We start from the raw sequence: 24485 nt of genomic DNA, 5'->3' as shown, positions 1-24485 counted from the left end.
TTCACCCTGTGTGTATGTGGGGTAACTCTGGAGGGCCCGGGGTCTGCCGTTCACCCTGTGTGTATGTGGGGTAACTCTGGGGGGCCCCGGGGCCTGGGCTTACCTTGGCGTTCAGCATGTCGATGCAGAAGTGGCAGAGGGCAGCCTTGAAAAAGTAATCCTTGGCGCTATACTTGAGGAGTGGGCTGTCCATGGCGTTGGTCCCCACCTGCAGGCACAAGGCGGTAGGCAGCCAGAGGGCTGGATCACTGCCAGGCACTTGGGGGACAGCTGGGAATTAGGTCCATGCCCAGTGACGCCCTGTGAACCCAGGACCCTGAGGGCAAGGAAGCCAGAGACGAGCCCCGGGAAAGTACGCATCTGGTCTGAGAGACCCAGGACCAGGGAGTGCCGGGGGTGGGTGTGTGGCCCCAGGGCCGAGGCCAGCTGTCCGTGGGCTCCCAGAGGCACCAGAGTGGGTGATGGGGGCGGCGGCCCCGCTGTCGGGCTGACAGGAGGCTGGCACGCCAGTGGGCAGAGGGGCGGCAGGCTGCGGAACATGAGAGGCGGTGCCTGCCCCGCACTCCTCCGAGGCCACCTGCCTGCCTGTCTCCCAGCCAGACTGAGCCCACCAGGGGGCCGGGCCCCGCCCAGGAGGGAGCATGCATACCCAGGGGACGCCCCCTCCTGCCCTCTCTGCAGGCTCCTCAGCTGCTATCAGCCATCGCGGGCCTCTCGATTCTTTCCACTCTCTGCCCATTTGGGAGTTGGCCTCGCTCTGCCTGGGAGGCCCTGGTGAGCAGTGTAGGAAGACTCGTCTAGGGAGAGCGTGATGACGCCACACGGGGTCATGCGTGGAGGGTGCTCAGCCAGGCTGAGTCCAAGCTGAGGGCGTGGGGATGACCGAGGGTGCTGCAGAGAAGTCAGGGGAGGGTGGGAGGTGGGGAGAAGGGGCGCCGGCCAGCAGGATGGGGCGCAGTGCCCGACCCAGAGAGTGAGGCTCAGGCCCTGCTGTCCCCACCTGCTCGTAGATGTCGATGGCCTTCTGGTACTGCTCCAGCTGCGCTGCGTAGCCGGCCACCTTCAGCAGACACTTGTTGGCCGAGCTGAGAGGGGCAGAGAGGGGCAGGGGGTCAGTGGAGGCGGGGCCCGGGGCCCTCGCCAGGGACGGGAGCGGGCAGGGGGCGCCCGGGTTACCTGTTGGACTCCTCGCCTTTGTAGTAGTCTGCAGACTGCTCGTAGTGGGCGATGGCCTGGGGCACATGGGGTGGGGGAGAGGGGGAGGGGCTCAGGCGGTCTTCATCGCCTGAGGGCCCAGCAGCTCTGCCACGCCCCAGGCCCCCAGACTGGTCCCAGAGGACCGGCAGCAGCAGCCCTCCCCGCCACTGGCCAGGCTGGGCCCCCTGCCGCCCACCTTCTCAATGTCCACCAGCTCCGTCTCGTAGATCTCAGCGATGGAGATGTGGTGCTTGGCTGCGATGGTGAAGCGGCCCTGGGTGAGACATGAGAAGGGGCCGTCAGCGACGAGGGGGTCCCGAGTGCTCTGCCCAGCCCAACCACACGCCCCCCACCTCGGGCCCCAGTCCCCCGAAACTGGATTCTCAGCCCTCGGCTACTCATGGGAGGGGGGTCCGCCAAGGAGGGTCCCAAGAGGCACAAGGCTTGCGAGGGAGGCTCTTGCCTGACAGGCCTGGGTCTGAGTGCTGCCCCGACTGGGTGGCCGTGGGCATGCCCCCCACACCCAGCCTCCATGGGGGCACAGCAGATAGGGTGACATGGGAAATACGGGCACCAGGACTGGCCAGAGGCCCTGGCCCGGCGGCACATGTGACTGGTCCAGAGAGGCGGGAGGAACAGCCCTGGACTCTGGGCCAAACGTCAAGAGTCCCCGCTGCCCGAGAGAGAGCCTGCCTCCCGACCTCCCCTCCCGTGTGGTCAGACGGCCCTTCTCCCCACCCGTGCTACAGCGTCCCCCGCAGGCGCCCAGGGCCTTCCCCAAGGCGGCCGGCTCCCAGAGCGGCTGAGCACCTCCTGCCCGCCTCCACCCAGTGGCGGTCAGCGTGCCTGCCGCTCCAGAGGCTCAACCGCCCAGCGCAGTGTCTCCTGCAGCACCCGGCGGGGACGGCTACACGGTCACAGCATCGCAGGACCCGCCGGGGCAGGACGGGCGATCGGCCCATGTGGACGTGACACGGATGGGGCCTGGCTTGGCGCCTCAGGCTGGCTCTCCAGGCTCGGACCAGCAGCCAGGCCTCATCTGTCGATGAGGACGCTCCCCAGGGCAGGCGGGGGCCGAGCTTACTCTAGGCCGGGGGAGGCTGGGGAAAGGGAAACTCCATGGACACGTGAGGGCCCCAACAGCGGTAATGCCTTCAAGTGAGGACAATGATGGCCTATGGGGGGCTGGAGACAGGACCTGGGGAGGGGCTGTCCAGCCCTCTCATGTGCTGGGAGCTGCCACCAGGAGCCAGGCTGGCACGGAGCTGTGTGAGGACCCAGCCACCTCAGCCCGGCGCCAGTGACAGTTCCCTGCCCGCCTCTGCCTCCCCTCCCGTCTCTCGTCTGCTCTGGGGCCAGGGGATGGGAGGGAAGGGGGGCAGGCAATAGGCAGGCTTGAAGTGGGGTAAGGGGAGGGAGGGAGCCAGGATATGCGGCGGCCCTTACCATGTCTGTGTAGATCTCAATCGCTCGCATCAAGCAGTTGATGGCCTCTGGAGAGAGAACAAGGGCGGTGAGGAGGAGGAACGAGAAGGTGAAGTTTCAGCAGAGGCGCAGGGCCGCCGCGGAGGGCTTGGTGCGCACGGGGGGCAGGGGGCCCCCGAGCCCCGAGAAACTTGGCCTGACTCATTCATGCTGCTGACTGTGACCTGCTGGGCACGTGCTTTCAGGGGAGCCCTGTCCATAAGGCTGCCCTCTGCCCCGAGGTCACCACGATGTCACCACCTTCCCAGTGACCGTGGGACAGAGGGTAGCCGCAGCCAACACGAGGGACAACCAGGTCCTTCCGTCACCCTTCCATGGTGGGACCCTGAAGCAGCCATGTGTCCTGCCCCTGCCTGGCCTCCACCGTGGCAGGAGGCGGCTGGGTGCTGTGACCTGAGGCCCCCGCCATGGGGTCTCCGCCGTATCCCCGGCACCGCTGCCTGCCAGCTCCTCAGACCACAGGTGTCGCCGACAACACACACAGTGGGTGGCGCTCGGGAGGAAGCGCCGGGGTGCCTCTGTCGTATCCTCTCACGCGGCGCTAATTTGGAACTTTGAGAAAGGTGCTCTTTTTTTTGACAAGTTATTTGGAGGAGAGAGAAGCATGAGTGGGAGGCATTTTCTAGCAGAGAGAGATAAGCTCTCGGGTGGATGTTTTTTAAACGTCATTTTAATGCATCTCGGGAGGACAGGGCGTTGGGGGAGGTAGGAGGAGGACAGAGAGCCTGGACAGACCACGGTGGGCGGGCTCTGAGCTGGGGCATGGCTGAGCGTTCATGCAGCCCAGGGCATCGGGAAGGCTCCGGGCCTGCCGCTAGGGCTTCAACGTCAGCAGGGCCCGCCGGGCTGAGATGCCACCAGGAAGGCCCAGGCCCGGTGCCTGCTTTCAAGAGGGCTCAAGGTCTCATCGCCCAGGGAGATGCATCAACAGAGGCTCTTAGCCTCAGACCTGTGGTTGGTCCTTCAGGGAGTCCACAAGTCCCACCCCCCAATTCACAGGCCAAAAGGGGGTGTCTGAGAGCTATGCTGGGGGACTATTCTGGGGGATGGAGGCTTGGGAGGTTGGGTGCAAGGCCTCGGGGGACCCCCAAAAGATTCAGAGAATGTACACCACAGGGTGAAGGTGGTGAGGCTGAAAGGTGGAAGCCTGGGGCAGTAAGGAAGAGGAAAAAGTGGCAGGAGAGAAGGAGAAAAAGGAGAGAACGCTGCAGACAAATACAGCCGGAGGAAGCAGTGTTACTGTCTCTCACACACACACACTCTCACACGCTCTGTGACAGAGCATTTCCCGAAGCAACTGATGAGCTAACAGCGCGGTGGTGAGGATGCTAAAAGCCAGGCGGCAGGGCTGCAGCACACGGACTCTGCACACCGCATCCTGCCCTGTCCGCCACCCTGGGGGGCTGGATGCGACTCGGGGGCTCCCGCTCCCGGAATGCTGGGGGCGCACAGCTTGGTCTCTGCAGGCCGAGGGGGCAAAGGCTGCCCCTGGCGAGGTCAGAGCCCTGGACGCAGAGAGGCTGGAAGCTCCCGGGCAAGACAGGAGCCCCCGCCCCGCCGCCACCACCACAGCGGCCGCCCAGGGCCCACTGGCGCTGGCCTGAGTGCTCTCAGCCAAAAGGCCCCTGCCATGGGGGAGGACGGCTTAGGCACAGCCAGCAGCGTGGCTTCACACAGGGTTGAGGCCCCTGGCTCCAGGACAGCTGTCTCTGGAAGCGCAGGCTGCCAGCTGACACCCCAGCTGGCGCGCTAGCAGACAAGCTGCTGACACGCGGCTACAACCAGTTTATCTCCAGTCTCTGGGACCCCAGCCGTGGACAGCCCCACACAGCCCTGGACAAGCATGGCAAACCCCAGCAACCTGACCCCCACCATCCACCTGCGGAAACCTGGAGCCTGGGAGGCAGGTGGGGTGAGGGTGGTGCTCAGGCCCAGACAGGGGAAGGCACTGGCCTTAGGGAGATGGGACTTCTTAGTAAAAGAGGGGCAAATCGCAGAACTCCATGAAGCAGCAGAATGGGTAAAAGGAAGATGCCACGTGCCTGCTACACAGCAGACACAGAGAGCGGCAGGGAGGTGAGGGAGCAGACAGGAGGGCGAGTGGGCGTGCACACCCCTGTGCCTGGCCACCAGCGGACGGCCAAGGGGCCTCCCCGGCCCGAGTCTACTCACAGCGACTGCCGGAACCGGCTGGGCAACTCAGGGACCAGTGACAGCTACGGCGGCACCTCCCCACCCCAGCCACCACGGGGGTGGCAGGCCACCACGGCCCACGCTCAGGGCGGACTCCAGAGGGAGAGCGAAGGCAGGCGCCGAATCCCGCTGTCCGCCCTGGCGGCCCTGAGGCACAGGCTCAGCTGCCTGTCCGGGGGGCGGGTGGGGGGCTTCCAGGACTCCTGCAGGAAGCACTGACCCAGGTGGAGATGTCTGAGGCAGGTGAGGCCAGCAAGGGCCCAGTGAGCCAGCCGCCTGCGTGGGGAAGCCCAGCAGGGATCCACGTGGGCCCTCTGGCTCTGATTCCCAAGGCAAGCAGCCAGGCCAGACCCCCACCTGACAAGGGCCGGGGCCACCCCTTCCAGACATTTATCCCATGCTGGTGTAGGGCTCGGCCCGTCTGTGCTTTAACTCACACGTGGTCTCTGCTTTCCCTGACCAGGAAGTGGAGACCCAAAAGACGCTGCTGATGGCCCCAGGTCACGGGGGAACAGGCTCCCACGGGCCTGGGAGACCAGTGAGTCCCACCCTCCTTGAGTGGGGGGGTGGTCAGTTATGACGCAGAGGTGCTGGGAGCCCCTTCAACATCGCCCCCTGCTCAGCGAAAAGAACCTCCGACCCCGGCCCTGCCCATGAGGCTCTCCCCTGCGCCATGGGGCCTTCCGTTCCGCGAGAGCCACCCCTAGTGCCAAACCTGCCCCCTCCCAGCCTCAGCATCCAGGGCAGAGAAGCGGGCTGGCTGATGCTGAGACAAACCAAGTTGCCCTCTGTGCCCCAAGATGGGCACGTCACATGTAACCACCGCCGCCTGCCCACTAGACACCTCGGCCATCCTCCGTGCTTCTGGAGGCCAGGCACGAGTCACACCCCAACCTGGGCCCTAGCGCCCCCTACACATGCTGCAGAGCCCACTGTCAGCTGAAAAGCTTCAGCTCAAAAGCTGGGGAAGGACGCCACAGGCTAGTACCCACTAGGGCCTGTCCACCAGAAGCGCTGGGGCTTGTTTAAACAGCAAATCTGCCCTATGCACTTGCTGAAAGCCCGGCCTCAGCTTCCACCCCAGGAACCAGTCCTTCCAGTCACTCGGGTGCGGTGGCCCAAAGTCTGTCACAGGTGCCTGGGCAGCATTTCCAGGTCGACCAGTTCCCCAGAAAGAAGGCAGACTGGGGCAGGGGCGGGACCCTCTGAGGGGGATGCACAGACTTTCTGGGGTGATTCAAGCTGAAAACAAACCTACGGTCATCACCGTGTGACCTGAACCCTGGCTCATTGCCACATCACCACGTGGCCTGCTGCAGCTCAGCGCTAACCAGCCAGGTGCGCTGAGCTTTGGGCAGAGTCAGCAGGACACAGCCGGTCGTGAGGTTTTCCCTCGGTTCAAGCCAGGCTGAGCGTGCCACGTGACCACCAAGGCCAACATCTGAGAGACACCTGGCTAGAGAGGAGTGGCCCAGCGAGACTGGGGACAGAGAACAGGTACTTGGCCCTTACAGACACCAAACCCTCAACTGGGAACCAAAACATCGCGGTGGCGATGACGAATTCGCCACCAATGTCCCCCGAGCTGGCATGTGAACTGGGGCTCACAGATCCTTGGAGAGACCCCAGGCACTGGTGCAAACTGCCCTCTCTTGGGAAGGACAAGCCTTTATTCCAAGATGATACATCTCTCTATTTTTTTTTTAAAATTAATATTCGCCTATTTTCCATTCTCTTGTGAGTGGACAGTGACAATATATGGTCATTTAAAAAAAAAAGCCTTTTGTTTGTTAAAATTAAAAGCTGGCAACCCATGTCTGGCCCCAAGATTAAAAAGAAAAAACTAAAATTCCAGCCCCCCAGATCCCAGAGTCTGGTACCCGCTGGGCCGTGCATCTACTTTAAATGAGCCCAGTGGGGGACAAACATGGTTTCCTCACAGTGAGTCAGCCCCAAACCAGGCTTCGGTCCCCAACATGCTCTCATCTGAAGGAACTTACTCTCTGGCAACCGCATCTCCGCTTGGTTCTCTCCGATCCCCCCACCCTGGGGGTAAGGGAAGCCAGGTCAGGATAATTTCCGCTCCTTTTTTGGCAGAGATTCCTACCTGGCTGGTCTCAGAACCCCCTCCCGCCCCCTCTGCGTGTTAATTCTGACAGCAGAACAGATTTTCCTCTCTGCTGGGCACGCGGTCGGCCTGAGATGTAACGCCCACTCCCACATGCTCCCGGGCTCCAGGAGGGGCGCCACCAGCTGCAGGCACAGAGCGGGAGGGGGAGGCGGAGGCTGGGAGCCAGAGAGAGGCAGACGGACGCCAGGCGGAAGGCAGCCAGTGCTCGAGTGACAGGGCGAGTGCCGCCCGGCGTGGTGTGGCAGAAAACCTGAGGCCTTCTCTGGAGGGGCTCAGCTGGTGCTCAGGGTCCACAGAGGCCCTCACCTTGGGGGTCAGCTTTCTTGAACGCGTTGCCGGCGTCCACGAAGCAGGTGGCCGCGTCGTGCTTGCTCTGCAGTTGCAGGTGCAGCTGGGCCGCCTGGCAGAAGGCACTTCCGGCAGCTGGAACAGAAGAGGGTGGGCCCTGCTTCAGAGCGGGGCTCCAGGCTCTGGAAGCCACTCAGATGATGCCTGCGGAGAGGGCTGAGCTCTCGTGAGTCCCTGAGAAAGGAGACTGGCCTGGGGGAACCGAGGTGCGGGCCTGGACCTCAGGCCACCTGATCCCAGTGGTGCCCCCTACCTCCACCCGGAAGCTGTCCTCCAGCCCCGGGGAGCTTGGAACCAGCACTCCAGACTGCATCATGGGCTGGGGCCAGGTGGGGATGCTGGGGAAGAGAGGGGCAATCAAGACCCAGCTGCACCACACCCCCACCCCCTCCCCTTTCCAAGTCTGACTTCACCTCCCATCACGGCTCCCAGCCCTTCTGGTCTAACTCCCTAGCTCCTCTGTCCACATTCCAGTCTTCCCTGGGGAGAACTCACAGGGTCCAGGCCCCCAGGAGGTTCCCATCTAGAAAGGGAAAGGGGATGTGGACGCTGTGAACTTGAGTGTGTACATGGGTTCTCAGCTCCTCAGTCTGACCCTTTGCCACTCCATGGGCGGTCGCCCACCGGGTTTCTGTCCATGGGATTCTCCAGGCAAGAGTACTGGAGCGGGTTGCCACGTCCTTCTCCAGGAGGATCTTCCCAGAGATCAAACCCGCGTGTCCTGCGTCTCCTGCACGGGCAGGTGGATTCTTAACCCGCGAATTCTAATTCCCACCCGGGAACCCCCTATGAACTTGAGTGTGTGGGGACACTGCCCACAGGTAGAGGGCAGCTGCGGCGACCACACCTGAAGCCTGGGCTGCCCTGTACTCAGCCACCTGTCGCCCTCCACAGGTCTGTTCCCGCATCTCCATTTCCTAATGTGACTCGAGGGAGACAGAGGGAGCCCTCCTCTTCCAGGGGTGGGAGCTGTGCTAACTGGGAGCTCCAATGGCCACGTCCAGCTCTGTCCTGAAGCCCCTGCCCTTCCTCTTCCTCCAGCTGAGCCCGAATCATGGAATTCCTGACTTGGAGGAGGACCAGAGGGCCTAGCTCTATACTCTACCTTTAGAGCAGGAAACCAAACTCAGCCACCCAGATTTTCACTGTCTGACTTCTTTCCTAAGTGCTCCAAACTTGAGTGCAGAATTTCCAGAAAGGTAGTATCACTGGGGGGAAGAAATGGCTTAAGATTTTTGTTTGACTATTTGGGGGAGGGAGAGAGGTGACAAATTTTAGAAGTAAAGCAACATCCACGTGATTGAAAAAGCAATCTTTTAACGGTATTTTGTTTTTGGGGTGAGCATAAAAATACACACAGAATCTGGCTCCAGACGCAGTGTATGCTATGAAAGCTCAGGAGAAACTCTTCTGATTTTCAGGAAACCAAAAATACTCTCAGAGGAGGATAGTCCATTTTGCCCACTGCCTCCACACCCGCCTCTGTAGCCCCGTCCCAGGTTCCCTTTGTAGTCTGAAGTCAGAAGTTCCTCCCTGGGTTTCAGCACTGTCTTTGCTTGATTTTCTTGATCCAATCTTGCTGTTTCTTTTTAAACTGGAGTATAGTTGATACACAATGTTGTGATGTTATGTTTGTTTCAGGTATACAACAAAGTGGATCAGATACATATTACGTATACATATTATTGTTTTTCAGGCGCTCAGTTGTGTCCAACTCTTTGCCACCCCGTGGACTTCAGCACGCAAGGCTTCCCTGTCCTTCACTATCTCCTGAAGTCTGTTCAAATTCACATCCATTGAATTGATGATGCTACCTAACCATCTCATTCTCTGTCGCCCCCTTCTCCTCCTGCCCACTATCTTTCCCAGCATCAGGGTCTTAATGAGTTGGCTCTTCACATCGCGTGGCCAAAGTATCGGAGCTTCAGCGTGCGCGCGCGCGTGCACACACACACACACACTCTTCTTAGACCCTTTGCCCGTATAGACCATTAGAGTGCTGTGTGGAGTTCCATGTCCTGCACAGTAGGTCCTTACTGGTTACATCTTGCCAATGTTTGAAGCCTTCTTATGACATTAGCCCCGGAAGGGCTCAAGTACTGGCTTTCTGAACCTCTCCTCCAGGCCCTCAGGTAGTTCCCAAACAGATCTCTGGCCCCTCAGACCTCAAGGAGCCCCCTCCCCGCCTGCCCGCCTCTCCTCGGGGGACACGGCTCAAGCCGCAGCCTTGCCAGGGTCTGACGGCAATCTTCCTGGCCGAATCAGAAGGGCTACTCCACCCACCAACATGGGCCCGAGAGTCTCTGGAGCCGCGGGGGCCTGGGATGCCCTCTTCCGGGTAGAGGCCCTTATGACGCTGTCCGAGTGTGCGGTTGTCCTGCTCCAGCTGGAGTGAGCGCAGATGGCCGGGGACCGGTCAGCGCTCCTGCAGTTTGCCAATCTGCTGACCAGAGTCCTCAAAGGGCTTTCCCTCCCCCTCCAGAGGGAGGGGTGCTGCTGCCATGAGTGAGGCGTGGAGCTGTCGCCGTGCTGGGCTGGCTGCCCTGCGTGGGGACGGCTGAGCCCACACCACGGCCCCATGGGGTCAGGACTGTTACCTTCCGTGCTGCCCTCCAAGGCGAGTCCAGTAACTTCCCCAGGGTCACGTGGCCCCAGTCTGAGCTGGGACACAAATGCCAGTCACTCGGGACTCCAAAGGTCAGGAAGCCACAGGGAGCTGTTCAGGCTCCAGAGCCGGAGTTCTGGTTTCTGAATTGCTTCAGCCACTCATTCGTGTTGGTGTGCTGGGCAAAGGGCTGGGCCGAGCCTCAGTTTTCAAGTCTGTGAAATGGGGATGGTACTGACCCTCATGGCGCTCCTGTGACGGTTGAATTAAACAACGCCTGCTTGGTGCTCAGGGGAGTGCTCAGTAAATGGAGCCGTGGTTAATGTTATTGCTGGACCACTTGAACGTCCCTCAGCCCAGAATTCAGACTCTGATGGAAGAATTAGAGAACTGCTTCCAGGGAAACCTGAAATTCTTTTCTATTTTTTAAGTAGATGTATGTGTGATTTATAATACTGTCTGAGTTTCAGGTGTACTGCAAAGTGGCTCACTTATATATATATATGCCTTTTCTGATTCTTTTCCATTATATGCTATTATGAAATTGTGAGTATAGATCCCTGTGCTGCCCAGTCAATCCTTGTTGGAAAACTGACATTCTGAATTTAAGGAGAAGCCCCTTAAAGAGTTCACCAATCCACATGGGTCTATCTGAATTCAATAATCTATTATTGATCCTTATCATCTAAGTCCGCTCTCCCGGGCCCTGGGACCCAAGCTGTAAAATAACCCAGCTCAAAACGACCAGACGGCAGGCCAGCGGGTCTGTAGAGCTGGCGATGGCGTTAGAGAACGGGGCCCGCAAGGCTGAGCCCTCAGACAGGCCTTTGGGATAGGGAGCCGAGGGGAAGGAGGAGACAGAGCCACGCGGAAGCTCTAGCAGGGATCACGTACCACTCCAGTTTTTGGCCATTTTGAACATGTTCGCTGCTCTGGCGTAGATTTCGCATGCTTCCTCTATTTTGGATGAGCCTCTGGGAAAAAGGAAAGGAAAAAAAGATAAGGAAAAGATCTTATCTGGAAGGTGGCCCCCACTTCCCTGTGAAGCCAGCTTTGTGAGTCCAGTTGCAGGTGGGGCCTCCACATGGGCTCAAGGGAGACAGAGCTGGCAGCCCCCACCCTATCTCAGTTTGTCCAGGCCCTCCATGGGCCAGTCTGGGCTGCACCCTCATGGCGGGGACCCTTCCTGACCACCCCCCGAAGCCCCGCCTCCAACAGTCTCCTCCACTTTCTGCTCAGATGCTTGGGGGTTCCCACGCTTTCTGCAAATCCCTTTCCCCATGAGACTGCAAAGCATTCTGGGAGAGGAGTCTAGCCGTAGATGCTGGGTCCCTTCCTCAGTCTTAACCCTGTGCCTTGCATTCACCGCCCATTCACAACTTGGCAGGTATGTAATAATACACACACAGAAAGAAATATTGTTTTTAAGTAAGTACACTGAAAATTCCCACTTGTGTTAAAACAAAAAAGTGAGACCAGAAACATACATGTAAATAGCATATTACTGGAAAAACACACACAGAACAGTTACCATATTTTTCCCTAAGGTCGGGTCTGTAGAACTGGGTACCAGGTGTAGGGGACAAACTTATATTCCTTTTTAGTACTGTCCGAATTTTGAAAGCATCTACATATTTTACCTATTTGAGAAAAAAAAGTGCATGTATTTAAGTATTACGGTTTGCATTGGGTCCCGTGGTCCGGGAGTGAATTACACTCCTAGCAATTTATCCCACGAAACTAAGGTACAAGGATGCTCAAAACAAGACTGTTGAAAGTGGCAAAACCATGGGGATTCCCAGTGGCCAGGACTCGGTGCTCTGCTGCCGTGGCTGGGATTCAGTTTCTGGTTGGGGAGCTAAGATCCTGCATGCCGTGTGGCGAGGTCACAAGTAAATAAATAAAATGGGAAAGTAATAACCTTCAAAAAAACTTACTGTGAAACAGTAGTAAACCTGGAAGGTTCAGGGGAGGTACATTTTTGAAAAAAAAATAAAGCTCCCCATATGGGCAGCTTTACCCAGCTTTCTGACCTCCAAGCAGTACAGACGAACCTCTTCCTGAACTGGGGGGGCCTTTGCTAGTACCTCATCTGCAAGGCCCCGCCTTGTCCTTCTGTTGTTTCAGCTTCAATAATCCAGCCAGGCTGAGCCCACGCGGTGTGAGTGTCTGTGTCCGAAGGCCCACCACCCATGTAACTCAGGAGAATGAAACGCAAGGGCTCAGGAGTCCCAGCAAATGGATTTTACCCTCGCTCCTCCTTGACATCATGCAGTGTTGCATTTTGAAGAGAACAGGTGGGTATTTTCTGATGAGACGACACAAAATCGTCTTCACTCTCCCACCCCTCATCTGTTGTCAACCGGCCCTGGAACCTTGCTGACTCCAGCCACAGAGGGCGAGGGTGTCTGGGGTGATCCTGGGTGCTGTGCGGGGAGCATCACTGCTAGTGCGGTGGGGCCAGCCCGCCCATACTTTGGACTCATGTCAGATGTCTGCTGCAATAATCAAGCCGGAGCCACCCTACCTGGAGACTCCACTCAGTAGGCCTGGGCTGCAGCCTGGACTCAGGATTTGCAAGGATGGCCCCAGATGACTCAGCTGATCAGGCGAGTCTGGGAGGAAAGAAGCTGACCCAGACTGACCACTTGGGAAGCAGTCACCAGTGACCTGTCCCGTCAGGTGATGTCAGAAGGCGATGGCTCCAGGGCGGGCTGGCCAGGACCGGTATCCTGGCCTCCTGGATCCAAGTCGCACCAGCTAAGGGTATTCTTTAGTTGAAATGTCTCCCCTCTGCCCTCTGGGGCTGGACAGACACTGCATCCACCCTATGCGGTCCCCAGGACGCGCTCCCCGACACTCGCCCTACTGGGTCCCACTGTCTTCCCCTCTCAGCTGCACAACACACTGTGGGCCTGGGGCCCGTGTGGAGCGATTTCCTCAGAACCCACTTCTGGCCTTGGAGAGGTGATGAACTTTGACCAGCTTTGGGCAGAAGCGATTTCAGAAGGGTCTCCTGGGGGACCGTCCCTGGAAGGTTCTCTTGGAAGAACCAGGTGCATTCCCTAACCGTGCTCTCAGGCCTGCCCCCCTCCCACGGATTCCTGAGGGCATCCTTCCTTTCTCAGTGGGTGCAGTGAAGTCCCGTCCAGACCCCACTGTCCTCGGAGAAACCTCAGGCTCCCAGATGAGTAGGAGTGGCCCATCCCACCCCAGCGAGGCTCGAAGCCGGATGATCAGCCATGAGCAGAGTCAGCCCCAGGCGGCTCCCCGCGGCTTGTGGGACAGAGCAAACTCAGACACAGAGTCTGTCGGCTGCTGGGCTGAAATTCTGTGATCCCAGGCTGAGCTAGGCCGACCCCATGCTGGGTCAGTCATTCTAACCGTGGGGTGGGAGAGCCAGAGGGATTAACATCTGCTCAGGCCTCCAGGCCGGCCTCCTCTGTGCTTGGGCCCCGGCCAGGTCCCTGACTAGGCAATGACAGGAGGCTCTCTGGAGCGCCAGCCTCTTGGAAGTGGAGACACAGAAGGCGAAGGTCGTTTTGCCTCGGGTCCCTGGTAGACTCCAGAGGAGAGGCCGTTCGTTCACTGGGGAGACACACATCTCTGTGCTGAGGACGTGCCAGGCACTGCGGGGACAGCAGCACACGAAGGGGAAGACCTTGGTAAACAGGACAGCAGCGAGACCCTGCCAAAGGGGACGCGGTGAGGGCTTCTTGAATGGGCAGGTCAGAGAAACGCTCTGTGACTGCTGAGATTTTCAGCTTAGTCCTCAAAGATGACTCAGGAGCACCCATGTGAAGAGGGAAGGGCATGGCAGGCAGAAGTCACGGCATGTGCAAAGGCCCTGAGACATGAACAACCCGGGCCAGGTCAAGGAAGAGAAGGGGGCTGGGACGCCTAAGCTGCAGGCAGTGGCGGGCCACAAGGCTGAAGAGGCAGGCGGGGGACCCCAGGCTGGCAGCCAGGAGAAGGGTCTGGGCCCTGTAACAAGGAGGGTTCTGGAAAGGAAAGGAGGGGCAGAAGACGACCCCAGCTCCTCTCCTTTTCCAAGCTGCCTTCCCTCGTGACAAATCTGTGTGGCTCACTATAGGACTCCTCTCCTGAGGAGCTAGGCTGTCAAGAGTTAGCTCAGGCCACTTCATGTCACTTATCCAAGGGTGGCCTCCCCAACAAAACCCACCAATTCCCTGAGGGAAGGAAAGCAGGCCTCCCTCGGACCCCTGCCCAACTGCCAGAGGAGCTGGCCGGTCCTGAGTCACTGACGAGCCCGGGGGGCGGCGCTTGTGGCAGCTGGCTGTCTCTCCCCCTCCAACCCCCCAAGCTGCCTGTGCTCCACGCCTCCCATCCCACGGATCCTGTGAGCCACGCCGGGAATAGACAGAACCGGTTTGGGCTGGCCTGGAGCAGGGCGGTCTATAATTAACCCCCACTCAGCTTTGCCTTCTCCCCCGTCCCAAGGTGGAGGAAGCGGTCTCAGGTCTCCCAGACACGGCCACCAGCCTCCACGACCGCCATACGGAGGGAGGGAACCATGCCAGGAATGCACAGACGGCCCGGTGGGACCCGGGCCTGGGGGTCCGCAGGGCAACATCTCAGCCTCCCTCCTTCCTTCCTCAGTCCCCTGGGCACTTCCTGGAGCCCAGAAACACGTCACACGTCACACCCCACCCACCCGCAGTCTCTGGGGGTCCTCAGAAGGCAATGCAGATGGAGTCACTCCCACTTGAAGTCCTCGCTCAGTCACGTCCGACTCTGTGATTCCATGGACTGACTATACAGTCCGTGGAATTCTCCAGGGCAGAATACTGGAGTGGGTAGCCGTTCCCTTCTCCAGGGGATCTTCCTAACCCAGGGATCAAACCCAGGCCTCCCGCATTGCAGAAGGAATCTTTACCAGCTGAGCCACCAAGGAAGACCTGTCCTTTTGTGGTGCCCAAGCCACCTTCCCTGGGTCCCTTCCTCAGCCTGGAGGTCCCCACCTTGATTCTCAGCCGCTGCCCGGATGGGTCAGTCCATCCTCATAACTCTGTACAGTGGCCAGCTGGGCACTGCCTGAAACAGCACAGCGATCCCCACAGTCACCCTCCAGGTCTGAGCCTGGAGACAGAGGCGGCGGGGGCTCACAGAAGCCCCGGGGGCTGGCCCAAGGCCCAAGCCTCTCGCTCACTCGGCGATCCAGGGGCCTCCTTTCTATGACTGAGAGTCTTTTGAAAGAGCAGGGGGCAAGGCCCCTCCCTGCTCCAGCCTCGCCTCTTGATTAAACAGCCAGCACTGCTCAGGTCCCCCTCACCTGAGTAGCAGATGCTGCTGTCGGCTGGGGTTGGTCAGTTGCTCAGTCGTGTTCAACTCTTTGCGACCCCACAGACGGCAGCACACCAGGCTCTCCCGTTTACCACCAACTCCTAGAGCTTGCTCAAACTCATGTCCATTGAGTCAGTGATGCCATCCAGCCAGCTCATCCTGCTGCCCCCTTCTCCTCCCACCTTCAGTCTTTCCCAGCATCAGGGGCTTTTCCAGGGAGCCAGCTCTTCGCATCAGGTGGCCAAAGTATTGGGGCTTGAGCATCAGTTCTTCCAATGACTATTCAGGGTTGATTTCCTTTATAATTGACTGGTTTGATCTCTCTGCTGTCCAAGGGACTCTCAAGAGTCTTCTCCAGCACCACAGTTCAAAAGCATCAATTCTTCGGCCTTCTTATGGTCCAACTCTCACATCCAAACATGACTACTAGAAAAACAGTTGTGGCTATATGGACCTTTGTCAGCAAAGTGATATCTCTGCTTTTTAATGGGAAGGGATTCACTAAGTCAATCCCCTCCCCACGCCCCAGAGCCCGAGCCCTCCTTGCGGTGCAGCAGGTGAAGGAACATCAGACAACAGAGAAGGCACCCCCCAGCCAAGGAGCAGCAGGCGATCCCAGCCTTGCCCCACTGCTGACTGCACAGGGCTGTCCAGAGCCTGAGCCACGGGGTCTCCGGTCATCCCTCAGCATCTCCGCCCATGCACCCTAAGCCCCTCGCTGGCTCTGCAGTGTGCCAAGATCCCGCAGAGCACGGCCTGGCCCCACTGTGACTGCATAGGCCCCAGGAGGAGGGAAAAATCCAGTGTCTCACGCTAACTGCCCAGCTCTGAAATGGCTGGCTGGGCAAGGGGGAGAGAGAGAATGGACTTAGGGGCCCAGAGACCTGGGTTGAAATCAGCCCCGGGCACTCTGCAAGCTGCGTGACTTGGGCGAGCGATCTCTGTGCCTCAGTTTCTTTATCTGTAAAATGAAGACAATGAGCCCGACTTGGGAGGTGTCTCTGTGAGGCTCAGAGACGACAGAGACGCAATACCTGGTGCACAGCACAGAGCGGGGCTCGGAGCATGTGCACGACTGGACGCTGTTATAGGAAGGAGGAGAGAGACGCTCCAAGGGCTGCCGGCAGCAGCAGGAAGTCTAGAGTTGCTTGGGGTCGGTAGAAAATCTGGGGAGCACAGTCAGGCAGGCCTGGATTCCAGGGCCGGCTTGTGGTGCCCCAGCTCCTGCTTCCTTCTGCTTCCTCATCAGGAAGTGGGGAGAAGACGCCACCCCTGCAGGCCTGCTGGAGGCACGAGGAACCCTGCAGGAGGCACCCAGGAAAGTGCCGACGACACAGCAGGTGCTGAGCCAAAGAGAGCGTCACCCTCACCAGGCTGGGGGAGAGAGCAGATCCCTACTGTTCACTTCCTACAGCATCTTGGCATGGGTTTCATCTCCCCACCCCCAGCTTAGCCAAGGGGCACCCCTCCCCCACTTTCCAGAGAGCCCGGGGCCTCCCAACTACCCCACCCCCAGCACATCCCAGCGCCCTCCTGACCATGAGCTCAAAGGCAGGGGCCAGGTGCCTTCCTGCGGTTCTCACACTGATCCCCTCTGCACCCCAACAGGTTTCCTTCATCCCAGCCAGAGAGCCCAATGGTTCCTGTTCTTAAAAGATGTTTCTGGGGCTTCTCTGGGGGCTCAGTGGTAAAGAGTCCACCTGCCAATGCAGGAGATTCGGATTTGACCCCTGATCCAGGAAGATCCCACATGCCGCAGAGCAACTCGGCCATGGGTCAGGCCAAGACAATTAAGCCTGTGCTCTAGAGCCCAAGAGCCACACCCACTGAGAGCTTGCGCCCTACAACAGGCGAGTAGTCCCTGCTCGCTGCAACTAGAGAAAACCCCACACAGCAAGGAAGAAACCAAAACTAATAAATATTTACTTAAAAAAAAAAAAAAACTGTTTATGAAAGAGCCTTGCCGCTTAGTGAAGTGAAAGTCACTCAGTCATGTCCAACTCTTCGCGACCCCATGGACTATACAGTCCATGGAATTCTCCAGGCCAGAATACTGGAGTGGGTAGCCTTTCCCTTCTCCAGGGGATCTTCCCAATCGAGGGATCGAACCCAGGTCTCCTGCACTGCAGATGGATTCTTTACCAGCTGAGCCACAAGGGAAGCCCTTGCCTCTTAGCAGCCCCAGCCTAAACAGGAGCATCCATACCTCTGTGTGACCACCTCCACCAAGAGAGGCAGAACCCCCAGACTGCAGAGACATAAGGGCCGGGTTCCTGGAAACCTTGGGTCCCTTCAGGAAAGCCTCCACTCTGAACCTGGGCAAGAGCTGCCGAATGCTGAGTTGGGGATCCTGGCAGTTGGCAGGGTTCGGTGAGTCAGTGCCAAATTCACCTGCACCAGAGGTTCTGCGTGCTCTGCAGGCGGAGAGCGGTCTGAAAGCCATCACTCCCAACCCAGGCGCACCAAGGGCCCGGGGGACACCCACTCAGACCTTGGCCCGTCTCTGGTCAGGCAGGTCTCAGGGAAGCCAGCCTCCAGGGCTCCTGAGGGTTGCTGGTGCCCAAGGACAGTTCAAGCAGGAACTGTGCCACCATGATCTCCTGGCTGTTGTCCATACACACAACATGGCACCCTGTTATCTCTAGCTCTCCAAGACTTCAGGCTCAACTTCTAAACACAATACCTAACATTAATATTAGTAACAGCAGCAAGCACTAAAGCACTCACCAGGATCGCAGCACTTTACATGCATAGCCTCAGTCTCTCCTTAAAACAACCCGAGGGAGTATGTATCTCTCCGACTTTCATTTCACACATGAAGAAACTTGCTAAACACACTGGTATCTGAGTGGAAGAAAGTTTTTATTTTGGACGTGGGAGCGGGAGTCAGGGGGAGAAATCAGGGAGGGGAAAGCCCCAGGGAACAGAAGCACTGTCTGAAATCCCCAAGGGGCAGAGCAAGGAAGTCTGGGTCCACCGGGAGCTGGAAGGAAGAAAAAGCGCATCTTGCTTTTTCCCTGTCTTCTCTCCTTTTCTTCACTTACACTATATTTGGGAAATCACCATCTTTCTGCTTCCAGGGCAGAAGTCGGGGCTGCTCTCCCATCTCCTGAGCCCTGTCTGGGAGCTGAGGGAGGGGAAGGCAGCAGGAAGGAAGAACAGAAGCAGCTTGGATCTGAGAGCCGGCTGGTACCACCTCCCCTCCAGGCTGCTGGTGAGCCAAAGCCCCCTAGTGTCTGGCGGCCCTGAAACAACAAAGGGCAAAGGGCTTAACATCCCAGGCAACCAGACTGCCCTGGATCCCAGGCAGACGCGACCCTGCCTGGCCCTTTTGATCTGAGCAGAGACCTTTCAAACTGGAATGCTGTCATCACTGAGGTTCCTGAAAGGGGAAGGGGGAGCTGGAGGGATGAGCTGAGCCCTGACACTTCCTCCTGCATTTCCGGAAAGGGGGCTTGTCAAACGTGGAAGCCAAGCAACCCCAGCTCCAGAGGCCAAGTGTCAGGAATGGTTCCTGCCTGCAAGGCACGTCCTCCTGGGCTGGCCTTTCAGGCAGACAGGCTCTGGCATGCTGGTCTCAGTCTCCGTCCGCAACCCCACACCACTGCAAGTGCTCCTGGAGCTGAAGGCTCTGGGGTGGACACTCCTGCTCTTCTCTCTTTCAGACATTTGGAGAAAATTGCCATGTGGGTGGGGAAGACGGGGAAATCAGGGGAAGGAAACTCCCTGAGACGCCTGGTTTGCCAACATCCTCCTAAACGGAGTGCCCAGAAATGGGCCTGAGCCTCAAAGAAGAATTCTGGATGGCAGCAAGAGGGCTTTGGGATGAGACAGGCCTGGGTATGAACACCAGTGCCCACTCAGTGGAAGACTGGGCACAAGGATCCACAACTCTAACCCCTACACATCCACCTCCAGAAGGACGTTGTGAGGACCACACGAGAAGATGCACATCAAGTGCCTGGCCCAGGCCTGAGTCAGAGTCAGAGTGAGCCCTTAATAAATGTTATCAGATATTATTCCCATCACTGCCTTCACTCTCCCTGACACCAGCTGCTGGAGTCCTTTCTAAACAGGAGGTCTTCAGCACTGGCCCTCAGGTGAACTGAATTCTTGTGTCCCCTGCCAAAACTTGTGTGTGGAAATTCTAAGCTCCAGGGTGATGTATGAGGAGGTGGGTGGGGCCTTTGGGAGGTGACTAGGTCATGAGGGTGGGGCCCTCCTGACTGGGATTAGTGCCCTTACAAAAGACACCAGGAAGAGCTAGTTCTCCCCGTCTCCTGCCCTCCCAAAGTGAGGACACAGTGAAACAACAGCCATCTGGGAGGCAGCAGGCCCTCGCCAGGAACCAGACCTGTCAGCACCACAACCTTGAACTTCTTGGCATCCAAAAATGTGAGAAATATGTTTCTGATGGTTATAGGTACTGAGCTTATGGTATTTTGTTACAGCAGTCTGAACAGCCTAAAAAGGCCATTAAAATCCTCAGTGCTCTCCAGCACCTCCGCAAATCCAAGCCTTTTCTCAAAAAGCCCTCTGGGATGGAGCCTGGTTCCTGTTCAGTCTCATCCCCTTCTGCCTGTTCTACCTTTATGGGCTGACACAGAACCCCCTGCAGTAAACCTTCAGACGCTGACCTTCACACACCTGGGCCTTGCTCAAGCTGCCTCCTCTGCTGGAAGCTGTGCTCTCCCACCAGAGAGCACCCCTGGACTCCTGCTCATCCTCACGGGTGGAGGCTTCTCCCCACAGGGAGCCAGCCCTCGTCTCTCTGGATCTCAGTTCCCCATCATTTCTGGACAAACCTCCCCTCACCCTAGACCTCTGTTCACACAATTCCCACTGCCTGGAACACCCTCTCCAGCCCCCACTCCTGCGGCATGTCCCAGGGTTCCCGGGGGCCCAGCTCATTCCTCATCAAGGCATTCCTTAAGCTCATGCAGCTTCCTCTCAGGTCAGGAACCTCCCATCAATGAAAAAATGCAGCCCTTAATCACATGTGACAATGCTGCTTTACTAGTGTGTTAGCAAGTCTTCCTCTTGCCTCCCCAGCCAGGTGACGAAGTGTTTCAGGCCCTGACTTGGCTGCGCCTTCCAAGCATGGCCCAACAGTACACGAATCCCCAGGGACCAGACACCAAAAGCCACCCAGTAAAACCATGACCTGACTGAAAACTGAGCTCTTGGCCCCACCACAAAGCACTGCACTTGAGTTTCTCCCCTTGTGAAGGAAGCAGAAACACAGACACACTCTCCCCACTCTCAGCCTCTGAAAGGAAACATTCCTCACCTAATCAATACAGCCCATCAGCCCCGGATGTTTTCCACCTAGCGAGGTCTCAGCCAGGTTACTCAACTTCTGGCGGTGGAGAAGCGAACATTATCCACCACTTGTAACAATGAGCAGCTCCCATCTCCTCTCCCGGGAAGAACCCTCCTCTTCATTTCTTACCAACCTCCGAACACTGTCTCTGCTAAAGCCCCAGTCTTCCCCGGCAAACCCCTTCCCCAGCCTCTGCCTCTCTGCTGCCAGGTTCCATGGCCCCTCCTCACAATTCCTCCTAACTCTCTACACACCCGCCTGTTCCCCTGCAGCTCTCCTCCCAGTTTCAAGAGCAACACAATGTTCCTCAGTCCCTCCCTGGCTCTCTCTCCACCAGAGGTCTCAAGCCCCCTCCCCTAATCCTATCAAGTCCCCATGGCCCGAGTTCCTTCCCCAACCCCTTCCAGCTCCTTACTCATCACGCTGTCTCTCCCTGCTCTGACAGCCCCCACCCCACTTCTCCCATCAAACCCCGACCTTGATCCCCATCAGTCCCGAACAGGCTCCGTACATGTTTCCTTCCTGGAAATGACACTGATCGTAGCTAACACTTTCAGAGTGATAACCACGTCCCAGGCTCAATTCTACACCCTTTACACGTGCCCTACTTCAATACTAGTGGCAAATGCCTGAGACAGGTTTCTCTGAAACACTACCCCCCCATAATAAGGGAAGTTAAACAGCTTGCCCAAGGTCAAGAAATGGCAGAGCCTAGGCTTCTGACCTGAGCTTTTGACCCTCCTCAGCCACCAAAATTCCTCAAACGACAGTCTCAGAACAACTCTTATGAGCCAACATGAACTCATGTGAAATGTCTGCCACAAGCATTAGGTGTTGATTCTGTCTTCCAGCCCGTTCAGCCCTAACCTGGGCATGCCAATCTCATCCTGCTCACACTGCATGCCCCATCTTTACTCAAAGATCACACAGCAGGCCTCCGGCCCCTTAGATTTTCTTATCTCCCTCATCTCTCGTTTTTATCCCACCAGTTCCTAAACCAAGCTTCACTCCCACTTAGTCTCCAGCCTCCCAGCCCTCTTCAGCCTTCACTCCATCACCCCAGAGATTCCTCTGTTCAGATCTCACTTGGCAGTCAGGTCTCTTTACACTAGTCAGCTGTGACCTGGGCCATATTCACCTGAGACACCCCACGCAACTCAGACTGGGTTCATCAATCGTAGGATCATCTTAGCCCTGACGCCCGGGCCAGAGTTCATGTAAGTCCATCAGCCCAGGTCTCGGAAAGGGGACGCCCTCGGGCATAAGTCCTCAGTCTCAGGCCCCAAGACTCCCGTCTGGGATCTTTCAAACAGGCTCTCCTTGAGCTCCAAAAGGCTTCCTGGCCTGGCTTCCCTCCAGGCTCCCTCGGTCCCCGCAGGCCACATTCCCTTCAAGGCCTGAGACTGTATTCCCCTGGCCCTTTGGCCCGTCTCCAGCCTGGGGCCCCTTCCTGCCTCCAGATGGTTTCGCCTCGGCCCGGGCGTCCTCAGCCCACGGCCCTGCCACCGTCTCGGACAGTCTTTCCTCGAATCATGCTGTCAGTGCCACAGTCCGGCGTCCTGGCCATGGCTTGTACCCTCTGCTGCCTCAGACCATGTCCGTAAGCCCGCAATCCCCCGCGTCCTCTAGGCTCGAGCCCTTCGTCTCTACCGCCGCCCCAGAGCATGACTCCTCCGTCCTCTCAGCCGAGGTCCCGGCCGACCCCTGCGCGCGGTTCTTACCCAAAGAGGCCCGAGAAGAAAGACTGCGAGTTCTTCACTTTGCGCTCCGCCTCGGCCAGCAGCGCCATCGCCTCCGCCTCCTTCCCGGAGTTGTCCATAGCGGCCGCAAAAGTACTCAAGCAAACCGCCGGAGCCCTGCCCTCGGGTACTCAGATACGACCGGGTCGCAGGAGACAGGTCGGGGGAGCTTAGTGGGCTGCGTTGACGTCGCACCGGCGCGCGCCCCCTGCGGCCAGAACCACGTGATTCGAGCTGGCCAACCAACGGCCTCGTGGCGCGGCCTGCGCACCGCAGACCACGCCCCCTCCAGCCTAGGCACGCCGCCCCGTGATTCACGGCCTCCAATCAGCGATCCAATTTTTAACGCATGCGCATATATCTGTCTTAGGGTTCCTGGTGCGCTGGTTGATAACCCACGTGATTCCACATAAGCCAATCGTAGCCCTCACCGCCAAGGACCCGCCTCCTGGGGCTTGCTCCTCCTCCACCAATCAACTTCAGCCTTCGGCTCCTTCGGACTTCCCTGCGGAATTTAGACCCTAGTCAGCTGATCCCTAGTCGTCACGTGATAGCTCCATGCCGGAAGACTGGGTTTGACAGCTCTTTTGCGCAGAGCTTAGTCCCCGCCTCCTCTCTTTACCTCTTGAAGGTCTCTCTCACTTGGAAAGGCGTCAGTGGGTAAGAAGGAAAGCGGTCTCCGTTTTGTTGCGCCCTCTGTCGACCTATGCTGAAATTGGTTTGGGAAGACCAGAGAAGGCTGCATATCTCATTTTATTGTGCTTTGCTTTCTTGCCCTTCCAAGATACACTTTAAAAAAAAAAACAAATTGAAGGTTTGTGGCACCTGCATTAAGCAGTTCTCTCAGAGCTGTGCGGTTTCCCAAACAGCATTGGCTCAGTGCCACGTTTAATAATTCTCACAATATTTTAAAGTTTTTTGTTACTCTTGTTAGGATGACCTGTGATTGGTGACCTTTGATGTTATTATTAAGACTGGCTCAGATAATGATTAGCATTTTTTAGCAATAAAATATTTTTAAATTATACATTTCTAAAATAATGCTGCTGCACCCTTAATAGACTGAAGTAGTCTTGCCTGGTGAGTTACATGGACAGAGGAGCCTGGCCGGCTAAAGTTCATGGGGTCTCAAAGAGTCGGATGCAACTGAACGACTGACACGCATACACACATAGTGTAAACATAACTTACATGCACTGGGAAACAAAGGGAAAGTCATGTGACTGGCTTTATTTATGAACTGAACCTGCAATGTCTTAGAGGTATGCAGAGGGGAGCAGAGGTTGTCTAACGCTGGTTTCATTAAAAAAAAAAAAGCTAGTGAAACTGTTAAAAATTTAGGTTCAACCATATCTAGCGCCCAGATCTTAGTTTTTAATACTCTTTGTTCTCCAATAAAAGGAATGAGAGCTCCTTGGATAAAAGGCTGGTTCTAGGACATTGCACAGGATGGGCCTGGAACATCTTGTAGTTCCAGAAGGGAAGTCTCCTGGCCTCCATCTCTTTCTCTGCCTCCACCCTCCCACACCCCCCACACCCCCCACCCCACCCCACCCCACACACACACCATGAATCTCCTTCTCTCCCTCCCTCCCTCTTTCTCTCTCTCTCTCTCTCTCACACACACACACACACACACGATGAGGTATATCAAAGAGACAAGAGCCAACTGAAAGAGCTCCCAATGTCAAAGATGGAACAATCTGAGCAACAAGCAGCCCTGGATTATAACCCAGTCTATAAAATCTCCATGAGCTCATGCTGATATAAATGACTGAAAAATAAATGGTGGAGACTAAGCAAATATTCCATGCATAATTCCAAATAATTTATGTGGATAATCCATTCTCAAGATGGAACATGACTCCACTCCTTCATGTAGACTGTGCACAGTGACTTTCTTCTGCAGAGGACGGTGTTGGGGGTGGAGGCGCTACATATACAGTGTAGAAGCCTGACAAACGTTGTCAACCAGGTGACGGAGGTTAACAGTAACAGTGACAAGTCACGCCGATGCTATGTACTCTTAATAACGTGTGATGACAGTGGCACTTCACCTCTGCCGTCTCCCTCACGCTCTGATCAGGAGGAAAGCATCAGACTAACCCTAGCCGAGGCACACTCTCCAAAGTACCTGACCACATCTCCTCATAACTGTCA

The 24485-nt window shown here is 57.3% G+C and overlaps 1 protein-coding gene across 1 annotated transcript in view; it reads right to left on the bottom strand.

Moving 5' to 3' along the window:
* NAPA (NSF attachment protein alpha) overlaps nt 1-22577 on the bottom strand; it is a 25969-nt gene extending 3392 nt beyond the window's left edge. The window contains exons 1-8 of the mRNA XM_040252429.1: nt 22308-22577; nt 10854-10933; nt 7313-7429; nt 2644-2690; nt 1394-1471; nt 1177-1232; nt 1001-1085; nt 104-208 (exon numbers count right to left, since the gene is read on the bottom strand). Coding sequence (XP_040108363.1) covers nt 104-208; nt 1001-1085; nt 1177-1232; nt 1394-1471; nt 2644-2690; nt 7313-7429; nt 10854-10933; nt 22308-22405 — 666 coding nt within the window. The 5' untranslated portion in view covers nt 22406-22577. The remainder of the gene's footprint in view (nt 1-103; nt 209-1000; nt 1086-1176; nt 1233-1393; nt 1472-2643; nt 2691-7312; nt 7430-10853; nt 10934-22307) is intronic.
* Between the last annotated feature and the right edge of the window lie 1908 nt (nt 22578-24485).

This window comes from Oryx dammah, unplaced genomic scaffold (genome assembly GCF_014754425.2).
Source record: "Oryx dammah isolate SB20612 unplaced genomic scaffold, SCBI_Odam_1.1 HiC_scaffold_13, whole genome shotgun sequence".
Taxonomy (NCBI): Eukaryota; Metazoa; Chordata; class Mammalia; order Artiodactyla; family Bovidae; genus Oryx; species Oryx dammah.
The sequence above is the reverse complement of the archived record's forward strand: the minus strand, read 5'-3'. Positions and strand labels throughout refer to the sequence as shown.